At 39.3% G+C, this 25588-nt stretch overlaps 1 protein-coding gene across 2 annotated transcripts; it reads left to right on the top strand.

The window, feature by feature from the left end:
- Positions 1 to 118: 118 nt before the first annotated feature.
- LOC120306185 lies at positions 119 to 25588 on the top strand. 2 transcript variants are annotated; one of them, XR_005556189.1, is made up of 2 exons: positions 119 to 265; positions 11775 to 12964. XR_005556189.1 is itself a non-coding variant. In XM_039338904.1 (2 exons), the coding sequence occupies exon 2, from the start codon at positions 24725 to 24727 to the stop codon at positions 25400 to 25402; it is 678 nt and encodes a 225-aa protein (XP_039194838.1). In that variant the 5' UTR covers positions 119 to 265; positions 24663 to 24724; the 3' UTR covers positions 25403 to 25588. The 2 variants fall into 2 exon arrangements, 1 of the variants encoding a protein (XP_039194838.1); XM_039338904.1 differs by lacking the exon at positions 11775 to 12964 and adding an exon at positions 24663 to 25588.

The raw sequence follows: 25588 nt of genomic DNA, 5'->3' as shown, positions 1-25588 counted from the left end.
AAGGCGGGCTTAGAGAAAGAAGATTTTCGCCCTCACCAATCACGGCAAAAAAAGGCAATGGCTTTTCTCGATACAACCAATAAGCGGCGAGAGACATCATCAGACACTTCCTAGTCATTCCACTTGTCGGCTTGCTGCTGCGGATGAAGACGGTTCCGGGAACGGAATTGAAAGGGAGGCGCGAGTGCTTGTTCAGATTCAGACCCCCCCCTTTTTTTTCAGGGGTGTGGTCCTAATTATTTCTCTTAAAAAGCCGCACCAGCAAGTAGGTTTCAGTCCGAGTTTTTTTTGGAGAGGGGGAAGTGGTCAAAGTCACGGATTTAAAGGTGCAGAATCGTGTTTTTGCAATAGGTAGATATATAGGTGAAAGAAGGCAAACCTCCGAGAACATATTTTTATTTTAATTCTCCTTCCTAATTAGGCGGCACATTTGTAGTAAGAGATCCCGAACTGTTGAGTTACTCCGAACTGGCCTAAGCCCCCCAGCCTGGTTTTTGTCGGAAATGGAAGCATTTTGAATTTCTGACCTTGCTTTAAAAATTGTGTGCCAAAATGTAAATAATGGTTAGTTCAGAAATGTCAGTTGGGAGGTGGAAGAGAAGTTTGTACCTATACCTTTGCAAGGACACCTGAAATGTAATGGAGTTTGCTGAAGAAAATGGTTACTTATTTAATATATGGCATATCATACATGGACTAGCAATAAATATTAACATTTCTCCTAGATTAGTAAAACAATAAAATATAAATGTTAAAAAGTTTTATAAAATACCAATCTAACCATTGAAGCACAGCATCGCTTATATATTAAAAAAATCAGTGGACCCATATATTCCCTCAGTTTAGAGCCCGTAATGATGTGATCTACAGTTTGATGTGGGACTCTCAGTCAGACTGAGGGGAGGATACTAAGTCCCATTTATACCGAGAGTCCCGGCAGCTGCCATGTGAGGTGCGAATCCTATTCAGGATTGTCCATAGCTGATGTGGTAGTTCAAAGCCTGGCACCTTTTTTCTGTGGTCATTTATATGTCTGCCTCCGTGTAGCTGGCTTTCCATTGGGAATCTATGTTAAAGTTGTGCAGATGTTGTGCAAGTGCCAACAGGGGCTTCCTGGACTTGAGTCTTCCTGCTGATAAATGAGGGAAATCAGTGTGCACTGGTAGGGGTGAGTTGTTCATAAATTTTCTATATTCTCTCATTAGTGCATCTTACCTTTGTAAAGCTGGCAGTGCTATATAGCTCAGAACGGGAAGCCAGCAGGTTGGAGTAGTTTCAATACATCCGTTTTATTCCTCATAGTGTTGTTGAGTATGGCATCTAATTTACTAATATGGCAGCTGTTAAGCCATACAGGGCACAATATTCTGCTGCAGAGTAGACCAACCTAGTGCTGATGTCCTGAGGATGGTAGCTGAAGCTCTCCATTTAGTTTCACATAATTTCTGGAGTATGCTGTTCCTAGTATTGATTTTTGCTGCCATATTCTCTAGATGCATCTTATAGAAGAAAGTTCCCCCCAATGTTATTCCAAGATACTTTGGATCGGGATTATATGGGGAGTAAGTTGTTGTTTAAGTAGACCTTTCAGTCTATTGTTCATATTTATATTTTATAAGGGGAACAGCACTTTCTCATATGAGCCTCCTTCTGAACTGATATAGCTTGAGGCGTTTGTCACCTCACAATATTAACTCAAAACTAAACATAATTGGATCAGTACAATATGATTTAGCATGTACATATCTTACTTATTTATTAAATTTATATGCAGCCCATTTTACTAACAAGCAACAAATTATCTTTTCACTTTGCAATACTATACATATAGGTAGTCGAGTAACAACAGTTCGTTTAGTGACCCTTCAAAGTTTCAAAGCACTGAAAAAAGTGGCTTATGACCTTTTTTCACACTTATGACCATTGCAGTATCCTTACGGTCACATGATCAAAATTCGGATTCTTGGCAAACTAACTCATATTTGTGCTAGTTACAGTGTCCCGGGCTCATGTGATCACCTTTTGCAACCTTTGACAAAGTCATTGGAGAAATCAGATTTACTTAACAATCATGTTACTAATTTAACAACTGCAGTGATTCACTTAACAACTGTGGCAAGAAAGGTCATAAAATGGGGCAAAACTCACTTAACAAATGTCTCAGCAATCAAAATTTTGGGATCAATTGTGGTCGTAAGTCGAGGACTACCTGTACTGTAATTTGGCTAGGATAGCTATTATTCTATTTTACAGATTGAGATTGAGAGAATGTTGCCCTTCCCAGAACTATTTGTCCTGCAATCTTTTTATATTTTTCAGAAGAAACCCCCAATGTTCACTAGCAATTGTGACCACAGTTGGAATAGCAACTCAAGTCATTAAATAAACCAGTCCCTAAGTGAAACTGCAAGTCTGCTTATGATCTTATTTCAGCTTTCCTTTGTTTACAGACCTGCAAAATTACACCTAATGCACAGGAGCTATAGTATCAGTTACAGCCCTTGTTGTCCCAGGCAACAGCCCAGTATGGAAATTTGCTTTCTAGCATTCACTATTTGGAATGGTTCAGTTCTCTTGGTTAAGGTCTGTCTAGCTTGGGAAACATAATGACTTCTTAAAAAAGAAAGAAACCTGGTTGTGAATAGCTTCTGAATCTAAAAGACTCTGTCAATATCTGTAATTATAGGTTGTCCTAGACATCATAATTGGGACCAGAATTTCCATTGGTCAGTGATGTGGTTGTAAAGTACCAGATCACTTAGTAACAGCAATCTCTGCATTTCCTGTTCCTGTCATTAATCAAATCCACAAGTCATTAGCTGGGGACTCACCCCAGTCCAAGGCATTCCGGGTTTGGTCCGTCCTAGCCCTGAGTCTCAGTAAGGTAAGGGACTTAATGTTCAACTCCTCCCACCCACTTGTCTCCCCCATCTCTGTCCCTTTGAGCATGCTGCATCCTGCCTTGCAGGGTGGCAAGTAGCCCCAGAACTGCAGGGCTCTGATGACAGGGCATTAGATTTGTCATTAGTTGTACTAATAGTATTAGTATTTAATAAATCTTTATCCCACCTTAGAGAGAATATTCTTATAAAACAGAAATATATTCAAATTAAAACAACTATATAAAATATAATTAAAAACTCTACCACAGTTAAATTAAACTAACAGATGGTGGTAACAATAAAATGGTATTCAGCTCTGTAGACAGAGATTATAAAAACAGCTACAGCTCAAATGCACTATAAGATTATATTTAAAAAGTGGAGCAAACTAATGAGTTCCAGTGGGGTTGAACCAATGGAACCTGTAGAATCCCACTTGAAAGAGAATTCTACTAGTGTGGGAGAAGACCTGTCTTTGTGCTTAAGGTTACACCAAGGGTTAAAAGTGGTTTGCCTAAGGACAATCCTTCAAGTTCTCAAGTTGTTCAGGGTTTTTGAAATTAGAATCAAGAAGTACAGTACTTACATTTAGATGGGATAATTCCCATGGCAATGTGTAACCAATATAATATAAACATTGTATGTTCTGCCATTAATTCAAACAAACCTTATGGTGTATATTTGTTTTAGTTCTCCATTCCTTTTATCTGATACTTATATAGTGAAGTAGTCCAGAGAAGCAGTACACCCAGAAGTTCTAGCTCTAACTTTATTGGGCGGTTACATTAACAGAATCTTGCCTTTACAGTCCAAAAAACTAGGCCGTGCCCCTTCTGAGATATTTGCCATATTTCCATTTCTTCTGCAGGCTCAGCCTTTCTTACCTGATCATTATCTAGTCTGTGGCACTTCCACTGTCTCCCAGAATCATTCCCACATAATGATTACATCCACCCTATGCATTCAAAATTATTTCAAAATCCAGACCATTTCGTGTTTACCTGATAGGGATCCGCTTTTTAAAAAAAATATAAAAAAATCCTTTTTTGCTTTAAGTAGTCCCAGATAAAATATGTAGTACTGGATATAAAACATACTCACAGAAGGAAAGTAATTGGCATTCACATTCATGGTATGGCTGGGAATGGAAAAGCAGGAGGGGAATCCACACATTGGGAGCTGAGGTCACTGAGGTCAGGACAGAATACCAGCCATTAGAGCCAAAGTGGATTTGAAAGAGTTGAAATCCAAGAAAGGATTTCTTAATCCACCCTCATTTCTACCAGGTTTAAACCTGGGAGACCAGCAGTTGAAGTCTGCAGTGCGGAAAAGTCCTGAAATGACTGGATGCCGACTTAGATATTCTGCCTGTCAGTGAATCTAGTTGGGGGAGGAGAGCTTGCTTTCAGTACAGTGACCTTTATGCTAGTGAGAGAGTGTCTGTATGCTTACAGTATGAAACAATAAGGGAACAATGACATTAATTGGCCTATTCTAAAATATGGAATGCATGGTACTAGCTTAACCACTTTTTCTCTTGCCTTGTTCTTGAATCTTGTGTATTTAAGTTGTTTCAGCAGCCAAACTAGAACTTTTCTCCACAGTGCATTAACTATTTGGGGGGGGAAATAGTTGCTGCTGACATCCATATGCATCCACGTACATAGCTGCTTTACATTTTTTCAAAATGACTTTTAATTTTAACAGATATAATTGTTAATGCTAAAATACAAAGCAAAAGAAAAATCATGACTGAGCAAGAATTTTTAGTTTTAGTTTCCAAAATTATTATCAAGGATAAAACAGAAGGAACATAAAATACAATAATCAGGATTATATTTATGGCACCAGCACAGCCGATGTATTTCAGTACCTATTTCCTTCATTTAAATTTCTCCTGCCTCTTCATCCAGGTGTTCAGTTTTCTGTTCCTAATTACAAAATTGCATATAGTATTATAAATTCAGCACTGATTTGGGTGACAGAGGGATACAGACTTTTCATAGTGTCAGCTTTAAAGTAATCCTTAAAGGGTTTTTGGATTGTCCTGTTTTCCAAAAGTTTCAGAAGAAAACTATTGCCATAAAAGAAAACTGATGTTGAATGAAAAGTAGAAGGAGGACGACCTTGTAATTACTGATTCTCACTCTAAGCAATGGCAACAAATAGAACTGTAGCTGCTATTGCCATTGTCAATGGTAGCTGGGCAAAGCCAGGCCAAGGTTGTCCCAGGCCACATTAACTTTTGCTGGTGACAAATTTGAAAGATTTTTTAAAATGCCACTGTGTTTGCCTACAGATTGCAATCACAGCTACTCTGAAGAATTACATATTTGATTGGGTGTGTGGGTATGTTAAGTATTTGTTGGACAGCTGAAATTCAGTCATGACTAAGGCAAAGATACCAGTGGGAAGAACTATATTATGCACATTGACATGCCCGGGAATTCCCATCACTTTCATTTTTCATGAGGCATTGGGTGTGTTCGTTTTATTTTCTTAAGCCTATTTTAGATTTAGGATAGCTTTTTTTGGCAACCAGGCTGCCAAATTAAAGTATAGTATAGCAAAACAGACAAAGTCAAAAAAACAGGTTAGAGTCTACAGACTTCAGAAATATTTCGTGTATTGAAACTCTGGGAGAGAGTGTGTTATGACTTGGAAAAGTTTTCCTTTTTATATGCTGCTAGGAAGGAAATCCAAGAAATCTTCAAAGGATGAAAAAAACATAAGAAAGGCCAAACTATGTTTTGGTAGATTCAGCTTCTAAATGGATGTTCTTTCTTTTATAATGGAAGAGGTGTCCTTCCTTCAGTATGAGATTTCATAAGTTAGATAACTATTTCATGTGGAATCTCTTTCCTAGCTGCAACAGAGAAGTTTGTGGAGTGTTGCCTTGCCTTTTTTAAGGAGGAAGTATGCACACACCATACTGTTGCATACACTTGATTGTGTATAGATTGTCTACCACTGTATGCAGACATCATGTGTGGTGTTCAATGGGAAGAGGGATGAAATAAATGTCAGCCTAGTAAATGGACTAACCTTTTTGAAGGTAGAGAAAAGCACAAACAGTTTGCATATCGTATCATGTTGTTCCAGCTATCAATATTAGCACTGGTTTAGCACACTCACCTAGAAAATTTATTCAAATTCTTATTCTAATAAAACTGTTAGAACTCTGCTGATACTTTGAACATTTATTATTCTCTGTCACTTAAAAACATTTGTTCCTTCTTGCAATTCCCAAAGTAAATATCCTCTTCATGAAGAAGAAAGTCAGGCATGGGTGGCAGAGTTTAACTTTCTTTCTGTCCATTATAATGAGAAAGTTGGAAAGAAAAAAGAGGATAAGTATATCCTAAACGTTTGTGTTAAAATTTTTTTAATAAGGCTTTGTTATTTAAGAATCTACCTATGTCCTGTGATGTCTTCCTGGCTGATACAAGCTGACAAAATGAACACATTCCAACTTCCTTCAGTTAATGCCTTCTATCAGGAACCAGTCAGCTCTTCTCTGTTGCAGTCTCTGCCTTCTGGATGTTCCTGCTGAAATCTGGGTGGGGAAGAATTTGGAGGGTGGGGTGGGGCTTGAAGACTCACCTTTTCTCCGTAGTGCATTGCCTAAGTGGTTGGAATATTTTACTTGATGTTGGTTATATATGTTTTTGTCTTGTTGGGTGAGATTTTCCATGTTCTTTCCTTTGTTGTTCCTTCTTGTTCCTTTCAATTTTGTAGTTCTGTTTGCCAAATTGGAAGGCAAAAAGTTGCATAAGGCAGCACCAAATAAATCAATAAACAAACATCTTAAATGTACCTGAATCCAGTCTTGCAAAGGCACGTGTAATATCACTTCAAACAGCAATGCTATTTTCTTTCTTTAATTTGGTTGTGCAAAAGATAGGGCCAACCCAAGACATTTTAATGATTTATGACAGGGAAGTCAGAAAACTAATTCCGTTGTAATGAGGAAATTAAACATTTTTATTTTGGAGAATAAAAAACCATTGAAGTTCATAGTAGAACGTAGCCTGGAGGATTGAGAGGAGCACCTAATAAGTCTGAATTTATTTTTTTGCATGTTACATAGAATAAATAATATGTAACTTGCACAGAATACATCTATAATTACTCAGTGCAGAATATATGTATAAAATAATTTTTAAAAAACTTTTACAGGTTTTATTGTTTTATTTATTACAGCAGTGCAAGGAAAACTTGAACTTGCAAATGCTAGTGTCGGAAAATTTTCTTTTTTTCCATAAATTCTGACCCAGCAGTTTGGTACAGTGGGCTATCAGAGTGAGGGACTTACAACAATGCACCTTAAGACCTGATAGCAATGTCTAATGTATCTATTTAAACTATTTAAAACTCCATTAATCTCCAATGACCTATGGCCTAAGAAACTAAACCTTGGTATGTGCTAGCTTCTTTCAAGAGGGTTCACTATGCATATGTTATATTTGAAGTATACATTTTTTCTTTTAGAATGTTTTAGGTCAAATTCTTATATATACTTATCTTAGAATAAGTCCTGTTTCATTTAGAAACTTGGTTCTGAGAATTGGTGTACACTGCTGATCCCATCTGTATCCTATACATTCTCTATTATATTATGCTTCACAGCAGTTACAATATCTACTAACAATAATCTATAAAATAGGTTAGGATGACTGGATTAACTAAAGTTAAACTGTGAATTACATGAATGATTCAATATTTGAAGCAAGATGTTCAGATCTAGCATTCAAACCATTATATTAAAGCAGCTCTCTTACGACTTCCATTTTGACATAATGGTCAATTCAGTTCTTGGCTATATTTTTGTCCTTTTTTTAACATGTGCAAAATATTTTCTTTAACTTATCTGCAGATGTCACTTTAAATATTATTTTCCAGGGTTTTATTTTCCAGAAAAACAGATGTCTGTAATTATCTCTACTTTGACCTCTGAGACTTATCAAAGTCAAATAGGCAATCATCCAATCATATGAGCTATCATTACTAGAGGAAAAGTAATTATAATCTGAATATGTTTGAACATGATTATTATAAGTCTAAACTGTTGTACTACTGATTGGGATTGAACTGAAAAAAATATCATTTTATGATTCAAATTATATAACTTCATTTGTTTTTGTAATTTTGAAGAGTAGAGAGCAACATGGTTTAATAATGTAATCCTTTAACTGAAAACAAAGCACACAGTGATAGCTCAAAAGCCATAAAAACTGTCTTAAACCAATGAAGGAAAAATCAGAGAAGCCTCAAAAAGAATGAATAAGGTCTCTGGAAACAAAGAATATTACAAAATCTTTAATTCAAATTTTTCAGGGAAAACAAATAGCAATAGGAAAAACTTTTTGATAAACATGAATATTATTTCATTGGTCTCCATGAGTATAAAGATAATCCTTGAAGACTTAGCCTATTCAATTAAGTTCTTATATTAAAATTGTCTGACAGAAAATATTGACATAGAGATATTCATATCCTATTCATATACTATTTAGAATTATTTAAGTATTTACTTACATAATCACATTATCATCCTCAAGTGTATCTTTAGTAGCAGCTTTTTAATTATTTCTCCAAATCCCACTTCAATTTAATATGTTTCTAGACTCTCATTCAGGATATTAATATATATGCACTGTATGCTGTAGGCACTTATACACATAGCCAGTTCTGCTTCATTATGTTCTACAGGCTCTTATATATGGAATACCATGTTATCAAATGAACATTATTTTATCTCAGTGGTTTCACTGGAACAGTTAAGGTGCAGAGTCTTTCAGTTAAGTTGGACCACTGGTGGACAAATGTATGTTTTTTTGGTAGGAATATACAGATGAAGTTTGCTATACTTTTCTCTTGGGGAATCTGTCCTTAAATGGTTTTCCCTGAATTCAGTATAGCTGAAATGTTTTTTTATGGCTTGTTTCTTAATAGTTTTTCAATGATTCCATGTTCAAACCCTCAGTACTGGATAGTTTGTTGTTTGCAATAGAATTGTAATAAATCGGCAGGCAAGCTCATTCAGACATGTCAAGTTTTAATTCACATTCAGATGTGGAATCTGAATCTGCACTAGGCATAAGGATCATATCTCAACTAATATTACTCTATCCTGTCCCTTCAGTTTTACATAACCTCAGATCTTCATTTCCCCATGGTCTTGGGATTGGCGTGGCTCCAGACGTGTGACCCACAGATTTATTGGTCCCAGAACTTGGTCACCTTTCAAGGTTTACAGTGTGTGGACCACACCTGCCAAATCTGTGCTGGCCAGGTGGCGAGTGCCCCAGGGGTCTCCCTGCCCTCTGAACTGGCGACTTATGCTGACATGTTCAGCGAGACTGAGGTGGATCAATTGCCCCCGCATAGGCCATATGACTGCCCCATTGACTTAGTTCCTGATGCACCTCTCCCCGTGGGGCATTTGTATTCCATCCTGGACCCCTGACTTGGCGCATTGCAGGACTTTCTGGACAAAAAATTGGTTTGAGGTTTTATTTGGCCCTTGTCTTCGCCAGTGTCTGCACCAGTGCTCTTTGTCAAAAAGAAGTCCGGAGAATTTAGGCTTTGCTCTGACTATCGAAAATTAAATGCCATTACGGTATGCAATTGATACCCGCTGCCCCTCATCCCAGAACTTCTGGAATGGCTCTGGGAGGCAAAAATCTTCACGAAATTGGACTTGAGAGGAGCCTACAATCTCGTTAGGATTCGGTCGGGTGATGAGTGGAAGACAGCGTTTGGTATCCGGGCACTTCAAGTATACAGTGATGTGGTTTGGGCTGACCAACGCCCTTGCAGTTTTTCAACACTTTATGAACAACAAATTCCAGGATCTGTTAGATTAGTTCATCGTGATCTATTTTGGACAACATTCTGATCTACTCCCCTTCGTGGGAGATGCACCACCAGCATGTCCATCAGGTCCTGCAACGGCTCCGAGATCATCGTTTGTATGCCAAACTGAAGAAATGCCAATTCTATCAAATGACCATTGATTTCCTAGGTCATCACATTTCTCCTGAGGGCATTGCCATGGAGCCGAGCAAGGTCGAGTCTCTGCGTAGTTGGCAACCCCCACGTTGCGTTAAAGATGTCCAGCGACTCCTTGGGCTCGCCAACTACATAGAACCTTCATCCCTGATTTTGCTTCCATGACTGCGCCCCTCACTTGGCTCCTGCAGAAAAAGACCCAGTTTCATTGGGATACCCCGGAGCAACTGGCTTTAAAGGAAGCCTTCATGAAGGAACCCATCTTGAAACATCCTGACCCGCAATGGCCGTTTGTCGTGAAAGCGGATGCCTCTGACATTGCCATTGGAGCGGTGTTACTCCAGGCTACTGTGCACGGCAGTGCCCTCTTCCCTTGCGCGTACTAGCGGAAACTGAATCCGGCCAAGTGCAACTATACCATCTGGGACAAGGAGCTACTGGCCATCAAATTGGCATTTGAGGCCCGGAGGCATCATTTGGAAGGTGCTCGGCATCAAATTGAAGTCCAGATGGACCACAAGAATCTGGAAAGCTTGCAGACACCCGGAAATTGAACCAACAGATTCAGTTGTCTCTCTTCTTCGCTAGGTTCAATTTCCGCATTACCTACATACCAAGTGGTCGCAACCAAAAGTGGATCCTCTGTCAAGGAAGCCAGAATATTCCTGTACAGAAGACAAGCTTCTGCCCAGGACAGTTCTCCCCGGAGAGTTTTTCTCTGCAGTTTGGGAGCCAATAGATGTATGGGCTTGAATTTGGGAGGCAGAATAGCATGATGCATGGGTGGCTTAGCGAAGGGAGGATTTGGGGCCAGATTGCCCATGGGCCGTCACAGATGGACTCCTGAACTATTGTGATCGGCTCTATGTTCCAGGAGGGCCACTCAGAGGGCTCATTCTCAGCCAATGTCATGATAATCCGGCAGTGGGGCATTTTGGCCTATTCAAGACACTGAACTTGGTCTCCCATACATTCTGGTGGCCTCGAGTACAGCACGATGTCCAGGCCTATGTCACATCTTGTATACAGTGTTGGCAGGCAAAGTCAGCGATAGGGCCCCCATCAGGTCTACTTCAGTCCTTGCTGATGCCCAAAAAACCCTCGGAAGCAGTGTCCATGGACTTCTTGATGGACTTGCCCCCATCTTCTGGCTTAACGACACTATTTGTGGTGGACATGCTGACCAAGATGACGAATTTCATTCCTTGCTGTAGCTTGCCGTCAGCCCATGCCACCATTTGCATGTTCATCCAGCAGATTTTCCGGCTGCATGGCCTCCCTGATAGGGTCATTTCAGATAGAGGGGCTCAATTTACGGCCTATTTCTGGAAGGGGTTGATGAAGGCCCTAGATGTAAAAATCTACTATCATCAGCGCATCATCCACAAACTGATGACAGGATCGAGAAAGTAATCAGAATCCTAGAGCAATACCTGCACTGTTATGTGAATCAGCAGCAAAACAATTGGGCAGACTATCTTGCGGTAGCCAAGTTCATGTTTAACAACTCATAGCACGCCTCCACGCATATGACACCGTTTCTGGCCAATGTGGGGTATCATCCCCAGCTTTTTCCCCTCTCGCAGCTCGACTTGCCAGTTCCTGCAGCTAACAAATATCTGACCGAATTATGGGCTATCCATCAATTGGTGTGGCAACAATTAGATAAGGCCAAAGCAGATTACAAGACAGTTGCCGATCGATTGAGGTGAGATATGCCTACATTAATGGTGGGAGATCGGGTGTAGTTATCAACCAGGAACCTGCCGTCAAACTGGCCTGCCAAAAAAACTAGATCACTGGTACCTAGGACTGTTCCCTATTGAAGCCATCATCAACCCAGTTACTTATCGGTTAACTTTGTCACCATTGTTACAGGTACATCCGGTCTTTTATCGGTCTCTGTTGGTCCCAGAAGAACTGGCTTGTCCACTCCGACAATCAGAATATCCCCCACTGGAACAACATGACGCTGACAGCTCTCCCAAGTATGAGATCGCCAATATTTGAGACTCCCGATGGCTGAAAGGGCAATTTCAGTATTTGATTGAGTGGAAGGGCTATGGACCGGAGTTGTTCACCTGGGATGATGCGACCACTGTCCATGCTCCTACCTTGGTGACAGCGTTCCACGAACAGTTCCCTTCACGATCGCATCCTGCCCGGCAGACCCGGGGAAGAGTCCTGTGGTGCTGGATAGTGTTGTGATTCGTCACCAGCCTGTGGATCTGGCACTGAGGAATCAGATGAGGAGGAGGGGCCTGGAGTGACATTAGAGTCAGAGGAAAGCTCTGAGGAGCTCTAAGACTTATAGTCAGATGACCCTGGCCCCTCCACTAGCGCTCATGCTGAGACACAGCTGTGCTGGGAGCCTGAGTTGACAGTAATGCAGAACAGTTGGGAAACATCCAGGATGCAAAAAAGGCGCAGGCAAGAGAAGCGAGTAGAACAGAGGAGTGCAATGGGGTGGCTCCAAAGGAAAAGGCATTAAGAAGCCACACTTTGGCTGAATTATAAAAGGGAAGGTGTGGGAGGTTCTGGTTGCCGAAGGCAACCGTTCGTGTTGAGGATCAAGTTTCTGTGAACTGTGTTTGTTTGCTTTGGACATTGACTCAGGTCTGTGAGAATAAACAGGGTTGGTTTTTTCTTGCGGTTTCTACCTGCTTGTTGGAAGAGGGGTTTCTCCTTGTGAGCACAACAAGGACTCTCGTAGGCTGGGACAGAACACCATCCTTATTCACAACATACATACAGGCAACATACATAGTACAAAAGGAATAGGATTTGCCATTTGTGGGTGTGCTTGTCTCTCAGGAAATTATTAAGATTATTGAATAAAACAGTTCTCTTAGCTCACTGTTGTAATTGTAGCTTTGCTGAGTTGCATGTATTGTTCTGAAAACAATAGAATCACATTCCTTATATTGACAGCAAAAGTCATAGTTATGAAAGAAATCTAGATAACAAATTTGGACACTTTGGCTAGAAATGATTTCCAGTTTATTGGGGGATAATGCCAATGCATCTAAGACTGAAAGTATTTGGACATACTTTGCACATTAATTAATCTTTTTTTCTTTTCTTTTCTTTCAGATTTTTAAGGCTGACATTTGTAAGCCAATAAGAAGCCTGGGGGGAAAAGAAGGCTAATTCTTTTGTTCTCTGGAGACCATGATCCATTTAAAATTCACTTAGTATCAACCTCTCATGTGGGCTTGCATGAATTGTATTTGGCCAGTAGATGGCAGAGCTGCTGCAGGTAGCAGCAAATCTGTAGGGACAAGGCAGAAAGTATTCTAAGCAATCAACCAGTTCAACTCCCTTACTCCCCCTTTGCTTGTCAGCAGCTGGATGCCTGACAGACTAGGGAAAAGAGCAGCTTGGGAAGAAGGAAGGGGAATGGTGCTGAGCCAGCATTCCACACAAAGAACCAGCAGCAGGTTGAGGCTTTTCCAGCACAGTGTGTTTCCTGTTGATGACAGCTTTGGCCCAAAAAAGAGGGACACATAGGTTCAGAATCCCAAAACCTACATCAGTCAGAAGCCTTTCTACTTCTGAGAATAAAGGGCAGAAATTTGAGAAGAGCTAAACTTGGATTTGATTTTAAGACCACAATTCCCCAAATAATGCACCTAAGAACAATGTTTTTGGACATGTGCAGATTGCCATTATTTACTACCATTTAGTAATCATTGAGCCTTTTCACACATACAGCTATATCTCTTTTCACACATTGGGGACTGTATCTCTAGGCAACATAGTTTTTATTCCGTGTCCCCATAATGTCTTAATTTCATTCCAACCCCTCAGATTTGCTTAAGTCATGTTTAGCTGTTCTGGTGTGTGTGTGTGTGTGTGTGTGTTTTCAATTCAGAATAGAACTGGAAGGTACCTTGGAGGTCATCTAGTCCAACCCCCCTGCTCATGCAGGAGACCTATACCAGACATGTCAAGCTCATGACGTCATGTGACATCGCGCAATGTATTGGGACTTTTCCCCCATTGCTGGCAATGGGGTGGGCCAGCAGTTTGATATGCCTGCCCTATACCATTTCAGACACATGGCTGTCCAGTCTCTTCTGAAAAACCTCCAACTTCTGAAAGTAAGTCGTTCCACTTGTGTGTGGAGAGGTGGGGGGTGTATGCTCTGTCACCCATAGACTTGAAGAGAGTTCAGATGATTGGGCAGTAGAAGCAGAATAGGGATTAGCAACGTGGACATCACATTTCATGCTGATATAGTTTTCATTCATGGGTAGTGAAGGCTGTAGGGGTTGACTGAGCCAATACACATCTTCTATTTTGGGTTAGCGGCTTGGTAATTGCTGCTGTCCATCTATCTTCTTGGGGGGGGGGTTCACCTGTTCTGTCCCCTCTAACCTCCAACCTCTGCTTGCCTTCTGGCAATTAAAAGGCCTAAATACAATTATTGAGTTTATTTATATAATACTATTTCTCACAATTTGATCATATTTTAGACCAGGGGTGTCAAACTCAATTTCATTGAGGGCCGCATCAGCATTGCAGTTGCCCTCAGGAGGGGATGGGTGGGTGTGGCCTACTGGGTGGGTGTGGCCAGCTCTACATTGTTCGCGTCAAGGGTGCCTGTGGGGGCCTGGGCAGAAGTGGGACAGATCTGAAGGTCTCTGGCAGAAGGGGGTGGAACCAGGGCAAGCACCAAGGCATAGTCCATTTCTTCATTCCTCACAAAGGGTGATACCTCCCCAGCATGCACCCAGCATGCTGTTTCTAGATGGCCTTGTGGAGCTAAGACTAAATGCGTTTCAGCATAGATGGCCACCACAAAATTATACATTGGCTCCTGGCTGGCCAGGGCCAAGGCAGCAGGGACCATTCCCTCACTGTTTCCAAGATGGCTTCGCGGGCCACATGAAACCACTTCACGGGCCGCATCCGGCCCCCGGGCCTCGTGTTTGACATGTCTGTTTTAGACCACCTGGTTCCATCTGTATGCTTGTATATATCTTTGATTAATACCATTCAGCATGTTTTAGAGAGCTAATGAGTAAAATTATTTCCCTACTTTAATATATAATTTCATTTATTTCAGTAATTCTCTCTTCTATTAAGAGATTTGTTCATCCATCATAGCATGGTTTGATTTGATTTGATTTGAGTGTCACACAAACTGAATCCAGATATTGTGATTTTTCAATCATGGTTTAGTATTAATTTGTTCTAGGACAAAATAATAAGCTAAAACAAGATAGGACTCTTAAAATCCCTAGTTTAGTACAGAATCAATAACTAAAGATTCATGAACCACTGAACCTTTTCCTTGTAGTCTTGAAACTTCCTTCACATGGCTGTTACTGATTTGATACGTGTGGCATTATTGTTTCCTCCCTCCAAATCACTGCAGGAAAATATCAATATCTGCCTAGTTGAATGGATACAAATCTCATATTAGTAATTTCTGGCTTGTGAAGGGATGGCTTAAATGCCTGTTACATCTATAACAATCACCTTCCAAAGGAAAAACAAGTCTTTTTATAAGCTGATGTGCAATCCATGAGCATAAGAGAAGCCTTTTCTTTCATTTGAGAACAGCCTGCATGACAACTTTTAAGGCAATCCTTTTCTACAGGTGAGTATATGTGAATTGAACTAAAAAGGCCAAACATTCATAGAATTGGATCCCAAAGAGAGAGAGACAGAAACAAAAAGTCATATAAAATTAATTGTGTGACAAAAGGAAATATAAAACTTATGTGAAACATTTTTGCTTCCAAATACAAGGACCCTTTCAGAGGTTACTGTATTGATATAGGAGCTATTTTTCTCTTTTTATATGCTTGAAATAATAAGACGGTTGTGTCAGATTTTCTCATGATGTCTATAAGAACCACCAATTGCCCACATGATCTTAACTTCATATGGAAGTAAATTGAGCTGGATTCATACATCATACTTTGCTATAATTTGACTTCTTTAGTTTATTTATTACAACATATATAATCCAAGCTCTACAAAGACTACCAGTGGGAGGGAGGGAAGGAAGGACCGTTTAAAACTAAAAACTAAATTTGTTCCTATGATATTCAGCTACAACTACCAGTATGGCCAAAGGTCCTGAGAGTTGTAATTCAGCAAACTTGGAAGGTTATAAATTCCCCCTTCCTGGCTTCAGGGAATTTGACATAGTCACTGCTAGATATAAAACTACAGTTTTGCAGCAAAAAACTTTTCACCCAGGAAGAGAACAGTTTGGTGAACAGATAGAAAGAATGAAATATAGGGTATTCCCACTGCTTCTCCATGTAAAGTTCCTTATTTTAGAAAAAAAAAATGGACATGTTGGATTCATTACCTACCTTCCATATAATTCCACAAGTGGTAAAGTTTCCTCTTGTTTAATTGGACTCCTTATAACTTTACTGGTGCATCTACCCTTATGAACATTGCTGCTGTATTTCCATAACATATTTCACATGATTTATTCAGTTAATCCAATGTTTAGAGTTCACGAGAAATCATGCTGTAGCTGCCTTATAGAATATTCTCCTCTCGGAGATTAGAATGGACCAAACCCTCTTGGCTTTTCACAGAGCTTTAAAAACCTGGCTATGTTCCTGGGCCTATGGGTCGGAATGTGTTAAGGGCTTTACTCTTAGTTGATTAACTAATTTTGTGGATGTTTCATTTTAATGTTTTTTAAATTGTTTTAATTGTCAGCCATCCAGAGTCATTTGGTTGAGGAAGGTATATAGAAATGGGATAGATAGATAGACAGACAGACAGATAGATAATGAAGTAATCACACTGACTGTCTTCAGACAACACACTAGGCTAAAAGGTGGTTGGCTAGTTTGTGGCGTAGTGTTTTGTCAGGACATAGTTTCTACCTGAATGCATTTTTTTTTTAATCAGCTGTCATAAGAACATCAACTGCTGATTCAGGCCTACCATTCATCTAGCTTAGCATTCTTCCTTCAGATAATTGATGGGGCGCAGATAGCAGAGGCAAGCTGACAAGTAGGAAGGCTGTTATGTTGGGCTCCACCATTAATGTCTGAACATCTGGAATATACTGCTTATACAAAGGAAACTTTCAGATATCATGAAACAATGTGCCACACTTATTGAGGTAAAGCAGTGTCAATCTGACTTGGCAGCCATAGAAAAGACATACGTGCATGTACCATTCATGTACATGCAAGCAAAGGCAGCTCCTGGCTAGGCAGTCAAGGCTGCCTTGTCCACTTAACACCTCTCTTGGTGCAGTACAGCAAACCCAAGAACTCCTGGCTTTTGTTTTCCTGAAAGTTTTGGCGAGGTTCCTGCAAGCTTATCCACTGCAGCCAAGCTCAGAGTAGAGGGGGGAAGAGATGGAACTGCTCTCTGGGCACGAAGATGCTGCTTGGACTGCTCTCAGACAACTCTGAACAGCTGGTGATAATTATGGGCTGCAGCTTCAGAGGAAGTTGCTGGCTGTGGGGAGTGTGCAGAACTTGGCTGCAGCTCAGCTGCTCTTAAGGATACAGCCAAGAGAGATGTGGGAGGCAGAGCAACAGGGAGAGTAAAAAGTCTAATTATCCTTCTACCACCAGAATCCACTCCCTTGTCGAATCATTTCGTCTTTGTGAGAGACCCTCAGCATACGTAGGAAGGACCATGTTGAGCTGCCAGGAATTTATAGCACCAGCACTAAAAGTTAGCAAGGAAAATAAAACAAAAAAACCCAAAAGAATCTGTCTCCATTTGACAGTCTTTTGTTGTTGTTGCTGCTGCTGCTGCTGCTGCTGCTGTTTTCTTTCTAAAAAAAAGTTAAGCAATTATTAAGAGAAAGAATTCTTTTATATTTAGGATGATATTGGAATGGGAGCTTTTGGCTTTAATATTTTCACTTCATGGTTAAAAACAAAGCTGGTTTATTTATTTATTTATTCATTTGCTATTTTAATTCACAGCAAGGATCCTACAAACTTGTTTTTCTGAGCCAAAATGTTACTTAGATTTACCTCTCTTTCAAACCACTCTTTCCCCACAATTTTCCTGCTCATTCATTTAGAATTTTGCTAATCTAACTTCTCAAAATACAACTGCTTACAGTTTTTTAATTTGATGTTGTTTAATGAAACTCAAATGAGGGTATATTTTTGAGTGGATTTGGGTGGGTCTAGCCTCCAGCTCTCTCAAATCAATATTTCCAGTGGAAGGGTTTGTGAGTGTTGTTTATTTCTGAGAATTCAAGTGCTGCTTTGAGTTGTTTTTGAATTATTAAATTTATCAATATTGTTAACCACTGAAATAATGATTAGTAATTGATTAAAAAATAAAAATATGGAATATAATTGAGAGCTCCACCATTAAATTTATTTCTTTTTAATTTTGTGCTATGCAAATGCTTTTAATACTTGTACTTTAAGAACAGCGAAATAGACTTTTTACTATAAAATAAATTATTTTTCATTCACAAAACTATCATTAGTAAATGTGTTTTAAATTTGATGTTTATTTAGATGCTTTTAAAACATATGGCTGGAAAGGATCTTGGAGATCATTTTTTCCAGCCTCCTGCCCAAGGCAGGAGTTCCTATACCATCCTGGACAAATGGTTGTCCAATCTTTTCTTGAAGATCTCCAGTGATGATTACCCACAACTCTGGGAGGCAAGATGTTCCATTGATTAATTGTTCTTACCGTTTCAGCTTTATTAATCTGGCAAAAATGCTTTTTCACCTTTAAAGTTTGGGATTATCTTCTGATTAAATCACATTGTGTTAACACTCTGGTGTCATATAAACAATGTCATTACTCATTTTTATAAATGTTTGATTTTAATGATTTTATTTTACATTGTATTTTTCTTAATTTGTTCTCTTTGGGATTTTTTGAAAGAGAATTCTACATTTACCAAAATATTATGGGCCCCAGAGTAGAGAAACCAACCAACCACCCTATCTTTTTCCTTTTTTTATTAAAAGTTTTACAAATTTAATACAATATAAACTCCCTTCCCCCTTCCCCCACTTCTCAGAACTGATTACAGGGTAACAAATAAACAAACATAATCTAGCTAACATTAACCAACTATACTATCAATCAAAACCATAACACACTTTAACTCCTTTTCAAAACAAGTGTTAACAAATTATAAACTTAAATAATAATATAATTAAGACTATTAATAATTATCTAAAATCTACTCATATGCAAGATAATACTTTTCAGTTTCATATCTCTTTTGAATGTAATCAATCCATCTTCTCCAAACCATAATATATTTTTCTTGTGAATGGTCCTTTAAATAGGCAGAGATTTTCGCCATTTCTGCTAAATTAGACACCTTAAGTATCCATTCTTCCATAGTAGGCAGAGAATTTTTCTTCCAATATTGCCCCACTAATAATCTTGCAGCTGTTATAAGATTCAACATCAAATTGATTTCTTTAACATCAAAATCTACAATAATACCCAACAAAAATAACTGCGGAGTAAACTTTATCTTTCTCTTAAAAATCTTTTGAATATTCCACTAAATTTAATCCAAAAGCTTTTATATCTCTACAGGTCTACCAAATGTGAAAATAGGTTGCATTTAAACTACCACATCTCCAACATTTGGGCTGTAAATTCGGATACATGCGGGACAACTTTTGGGGATCCAAATGCCATCTATAAAACATTTTATAAAAATTTTCTCTTAAATTTTACGCTTGAGTAAATTTTACATTTCTAACCCAAATTGTCTCCCATGTATCCAATAAAATCGGCTCTTGAATATTTTGAGCCCATTTAACCATATAATCTTTAACTAATTCCATTTCAGAATCCAATTCTATTAAAACATTATAAATTCTCTTTATATGAGCTCGACTTTGATCTTTAATCTGTTTTACCAAATTCACATCCTCTAAGTGATACCAACCTTTTGATCTAAACTCCACCTCACTAACAATTGATTATAATGAAACCAAGAGTGTACAATATTTTCTTGCTTCAACTCAGTCAAAGACTTTAATTGCCAAACCACCCTATCTTTTATAAAGGTTTTGGCTTCTCTTTTTCTGTTTTATTGCATTGCTGCTCATTCATATAAATTCTATTGCAATGTTAGATAGACATATTCAGTAATTTATTCAGCAACCTGGTAAACGCAAAGTGCTCAGACAGAAATTTACCAGAGGATATAACATTTGCAGTTTAAAAAACCACCCATTATTTCTCCTTAAGAGCTCATTCTCCCCCATATTATAACTTTTTTATCTGTTTTGGATGGTTAGATTTTGTTTCCCCGTGGGGAAAGATTGACACAGCTAAAATCTCAGCTAGGTGAATGACCAACAGAAAACATCACACATGCTGGCTGAGTATACCAGTTTGCAAGGAAAGCAGGCTTTTGTTTGCCATTCTTGTTGTTCTCCTTCAACACATTTCTTTTCAATGTTTCCTAAAGCCTCACTGCTAGAATATGTGTAGCATTCAATAAATGCATTGTAGATGTCTCAAAAGGTTTACCCAACAAACAGTAACAGAACTCTTATATTGCACCAACAATTCACAAAGAGTTGCTTTGAAGTTGGTTCTAGGTGAAACAGCTGGAAGCATCTTCTAATCTTTCACACAAAAGATTAAGGCAGCTAACTAGACCATAAAAACAACTGGGTCAGGGCCTATGTTTTCATGCTACTGGATGTGTGAAATAAAACAGGAATAAAAACCTAAAATCAATTGTGACTGAAGCTTATGAACTGGCCTGCACGTTTTTTTGCTTGCATACACACATACTAAAGACATCTTGTAGATTCATTCAGGGTAAACATTGATGGCAAAAAAAAAAATGAGCCTTGTTTTTGCAACTACATAAATTTCTGAATTATAGGAGCTGTATGGTAAACCATTGCCTAACAAGCCAGAAACAAGTGAGACTTTTAAGCAGAGTAACCATAACTAGTTTGATCAATGTTTATATTCCTTTCATTGTTAAATGCTAGTAACAAGAGGTTCATACAGGGAATAGAAAAAAACAATAAGCCAAGAACCACAAATAATTTATTCCCATTTCATACCTTGCTAATACAAGGTTTCAAGCTACCTAAAGCATGGCTTTATTCATTAACCCTACATACCCATGATTACATTAGTATGACGTTGCACTTAACAAATGCAATTCTAACCTACCCCAATCCTGATGGAGTCTGAGCTAACATACAACATAAGTTAAATAAAATACAATAAAATTAATGTAATTATATTCCAATCAAATTCTCTGTTGGGGTCTTCAATCGGCATGTGTCAAAGGCAAACAGAATAGCACTGTCTCCATTCGTTTCCATAAAGTAAGGATATATGTGTTGAGGGCACTCATTCCTCTGGAGACATAAATTCTATAAAATGAGGGTCAGTAGAGGGAAGACTTATCTTCTTATCCAGAACTTGTATATTCTGCAAGAACCAGGGATTCCCGACAGGCCTTTCCTCAATCTACCCAGTTAGACAGATTCAGTTCTGGCATGGTGTTTCCCAGCCTATCCTTATGTTGCTTTCAAGTTAATGGTCAGCACTCTGAATTTGGTTTATAAGTCCAGTGGTAACCAGTGTAACAGTACCAACTTATGATTATTTTACAGTAAACGGGCAAGGTTGCCCTGCCAACAGTCTAGCAACTGCATTTTGTATCACCTTTAGTTTCAGGTCATCTCCAAAGGCAGCATCATGTGAAGTAGCTCAACCTTGTGTTGTCAAGATATGAGTCACTTCCACTAGGGCTTTCTCATAGCCCAGATAGGGCCATGAGTGAGGTACTAACTAACTTCTAATTGTTTAAGGAAAAGGACCCACAAATCACTACCACCTCCTTCAAGGAGAGATCACCTGTCCATGGTAACCACTGTACTTATTGTAACTGGTTTTCCCAGTTGTTTATTGATAAACAGCAGTTCCATCTTGGATTATTCTTTTTATATTGACTGCATTAGCCCTAATTTCTAATTACTTTGGTAGTGAAGCATTAGATTGGTGTGGGTAGTTTTATGGTAATCTGTATTTCTAATTTGCCATCACTACCTCTGCTGATGAGGATATCTAGAAAGGGGACTTGTTTTCTTCTTTCGTTGTGAATTTTATTCCTTTGAAGATATTGTTGATAGTTTAGTTGGTCCTGGTTAATTGAATAAATCATAGTTGTATTAATCTCATATGCTAAACCTCAAGCAAGCAAAACATATTTTACATTAGTATGTTGTACAAAAGCATAATCATGTTACCTGAAGAGTCAAATAGTTGTTCTATTCCATGTGAATTTAATACAATGCAACTTCCAGATGATTTGAGCCAAAGATCTTTCAAACATGTTCTTCCCAGTCCTTATGAGATATGAGGTACAACCTATCTCTCACCAGAAAGCCTTCATGTTAGGTATTGTAGACCATGGTCCAGTTATCATATCTTAAACCAGCCAGCCATTCAACTTCAGAGTCCTTCATCTTTCTCCAGCAATGACCTTCAGTTGAAAGTATGGACAAAAACACCACCTGCACTCTGAACTCTTATTCCTTTTTTGTCAGCTCCCTATAGTCTTTTGATACAGTCTCTTTCCAATCACGTCTATGAGCCCATCAGGTCTGGCAGGAAGGGCATTTATGGATCTTACCCATAAAGGAACATCATCTGATGGAACCCAAGAGGACAGCCCTTTCTGCCATGGCCCCTGCCCTTTGGAACATCATTCCTCCTGAAGTCAGATTGGCCCTGATCTTGCTGGCATTCTGGAAGGCCTGAAACACAGCTTTGCCATCTGCTCTAGGGATCTGATAAAAGGTATGGAGCCTGCAAATGGCTATGTTATTAGGAAACCTGAACATGTTGTTCTACTTATTATGGCTTTTAAAGTTTTTTTAAATGTCTAATTATTTTAATGTTTTAATGGTTTTTTATTGTGTTTTTGTGTTTTCAATTCTTATGTTGCTCAGAGTTACATATGGGAGATGGACACCTATATAAATTTACCAACAAGCAAACTTTTTAGGCATTCCCTAGCACTGTCATTTGTTGCAACATGAAACAAAAAGTGTAATAGTCAGTAGATTTGAATAGTTGTATAAACCTCTCCATCACATCCTGGATCTTTACACCTGGGAGACAGCACCTTCCCTTTGTCAGGCGGACAGTTCTTCTCTCCAGTGAGTCTCCTATTCCTCACTTCCAAGTCTTTGGAATACTGGGCAAAAACTCTTATATTAAGATACCTTCCAAGAAGAACACCTGAAATTGATTGTCCAGCTCCAGTGACAGGAATTATCTCTTGGTTACCTCTGGGTTATATTTTGCCAGTTCTTCTCCTATAGGGCTTCTGTTTTCTTTCTACTAGTTTCTTCCTTCTTTTTAGAAATACCTTTCTCTTTGTCTAGAAACTCCTAATCTTCCCTGATGAGTTTTAATAGGCCAGATATATCTCAAGATTTCACTTTCTTCAACAACCGAATTAATTTGCACTCAGTCCAGATGTTATTGGAGTCCTCCTCATATAGCAACAGAATACTTGGCACATACTTGGAGGTTATCACAGTACTTGCTTCTTTATCCATGTCTACTGTATGGATCTCCTGAAGATTGTGCAGCTCCAAACAGTTTTTTCCTTCGTACACTCACTTGTTTCTTCTAGAAAAGGCAATCAATTAATCAAACAAACAAACCTCAAACACACAAAACAGAAATAAACAAAAGTGCCCTGTATGCTAAAAATGAAGAAGGAGGAGGGAAGCTAATAAGTTTGTTAAGTTTTGGGTTGAAACTTGAGCCGATGAGATAAAGTCCAACTTCTTGCTGTTCCCAGCTGATTTTCGGCTTACTTTCCAGAATACTTCAGGAATATGCAAATCATCTCAATAAGTCAGATCACAGGCTGCTGGCTGTGGTTGATGAGACAATTCTGCTCACTTCCCAAAATAGAGAATGCAAATTATCTCAAGGTGTTAGATGAGCGTACAGTATAATGGAATGGAGAAGGGGAATTCTCAGCTGGAGGGTTGGAATGAATGTTGCTCTAATATTATCTATCCATCATTATAGGCACTAGATTGAAGATGCGAAAGATTCATGATGGAAGATGTGAATACTATGACTTAATGACTCAATGTCTATGAAAGACAGCCATTGAAACAGTGAATACTGGTTTATCATTATCAGTTACTTCTGACTCTTCGTGACTTGTGTTTTCAACTAGTAAGAGATGATTTGTTCATCTTCGGTACAAGATATTCTTAGACATTTTCTTTAGTATCACAATTCAAAAGAATCATTTTTTTTCTTTGTCCGCCTTTTCTGATAGACTAGCTTTCATATTAATGGGAAGATTCTTGTTGGCAGTGTGTTGCCTCTGTACTTTAATACTGGCTTTTGGGGGAGAAAAGAATCAGAATTACTTTGAAATCTTGCCTGCACTTTATTATCTTATTAACTGTTGTTTTTCTCCATCAGGATGGATGTAGACTCCACTGATTGGGTAGTTTAATCCCACCTGCTCAGACTAAGACAAAAAAACTCTGCCACGCCTCCTTCTGGGTGTGACTTCCCAGTTTTGTCTTAGTCTCGTGCTCAGACAAGGCGCTTTTTAGAAGGCTCCCTAATTTAGCTTGATTCTTCCTTTTGTTCTTTTAGACTATTCAAATTAAAATTGGTTACCTTTAAATTAGAATAATTTGGCTTTCAAGAAGCAGTGGGCATCCCTAGCTACCACTCCTTCACAGAGCAGTTTAGACAAGAAACTTTACAATGTTTCTTCTTCTTTCTCTTCTCTTGTAGAAGTTCCATCTGTAGACGCTCCGCTGACCTCTCTGTTCTCCAATACCGCCGTTCCGGGGGACATGGCTGAATTCCTGAAGGCAGAGGACAAAAAGTTCGAGTTCTCCTTTCGTAGAGCTCACCAATCTTCGGCTTGGGCCATAAGGGTGGCAACTTCATCCTCCTTCTTTGCACGCTCGGCGATAATGTGGTTACAGGAACTCCAGGCGCTCATTCCGCCGGATCAGGTCAGAGCGCACCAAACAATAGGGAAAGTAGTGGCAGCATCCAAATATATTGCGGATGCATCCTTGCACTCGGCTAGATGTTCGGCCAGATCTATTGCAGCCTCAGTGGCGTCATGTAGACTGCTCTGGTTGAGGCAATGGCGCACAGATTTAAAAGCAAAGTGGCGCTTAGCAACATCTAGGTACAGTGGCACCCACCTTTTTGGTCCGGTCCTAGAGCCTCATATCATTGAGGGCAAGGACAAGTGCAAGGTGATGGCCCATCCCTCTAAAAAACCAGATAGACAGTCCCAACAGGATTTCCGTAGGCCGTCATTCTGTCCCAGCGGTTCCTGGGATTGGAGACAGCCCTTTCAGGCAGGGCAGTCCTGGGATTGGCCCAGAGGCTCGCGATCCTATTCTTTCAGACAGGATCGGCAACAGGACCGCCAGAGTAGTGGAGCCAGGGGTCAGTCCCAGACCAAGCGCCCCTTCAGGAGATCGGGCAGTCGTCCTTACAGGCGGTCCAAGTGACGCCAAGGAGGACTACCCCATTGGGGGTTGACTGGCACTGTTTTACGACGTCTGGGAGAACACAACCACAGACACCTGGGTAAGAGAGACCATAAGACAGGGTCTCTCCCTAGAGTTTCGATCTTCTCCCCCAGATCATTTTATACAGTGCCCGGTTTCAAACAATACATCAAAAACACAACTAAT

Source organism: Crotalus tigris, unplaced genomic scaffold (assembly GCF_016545835.1).
Source record: "Crotalus tigris isolate CLP2741 ecotype Arizona unplaced genomic scaffold, ASM1654583v1 scf7180000017725.2566008, whole genome shotgun sequence".
In the NCBI taxonomy this organism is placed as follows: domain Eukaryota; kingdom Metazoa; phylum Chordata; class Lepidosauria; order Squamata; family Viperidae; genus Crotalus; species Crotalus tigris.
This window is presented reverse-complemented; position numbering and strand designations above follow the sequence as displayed.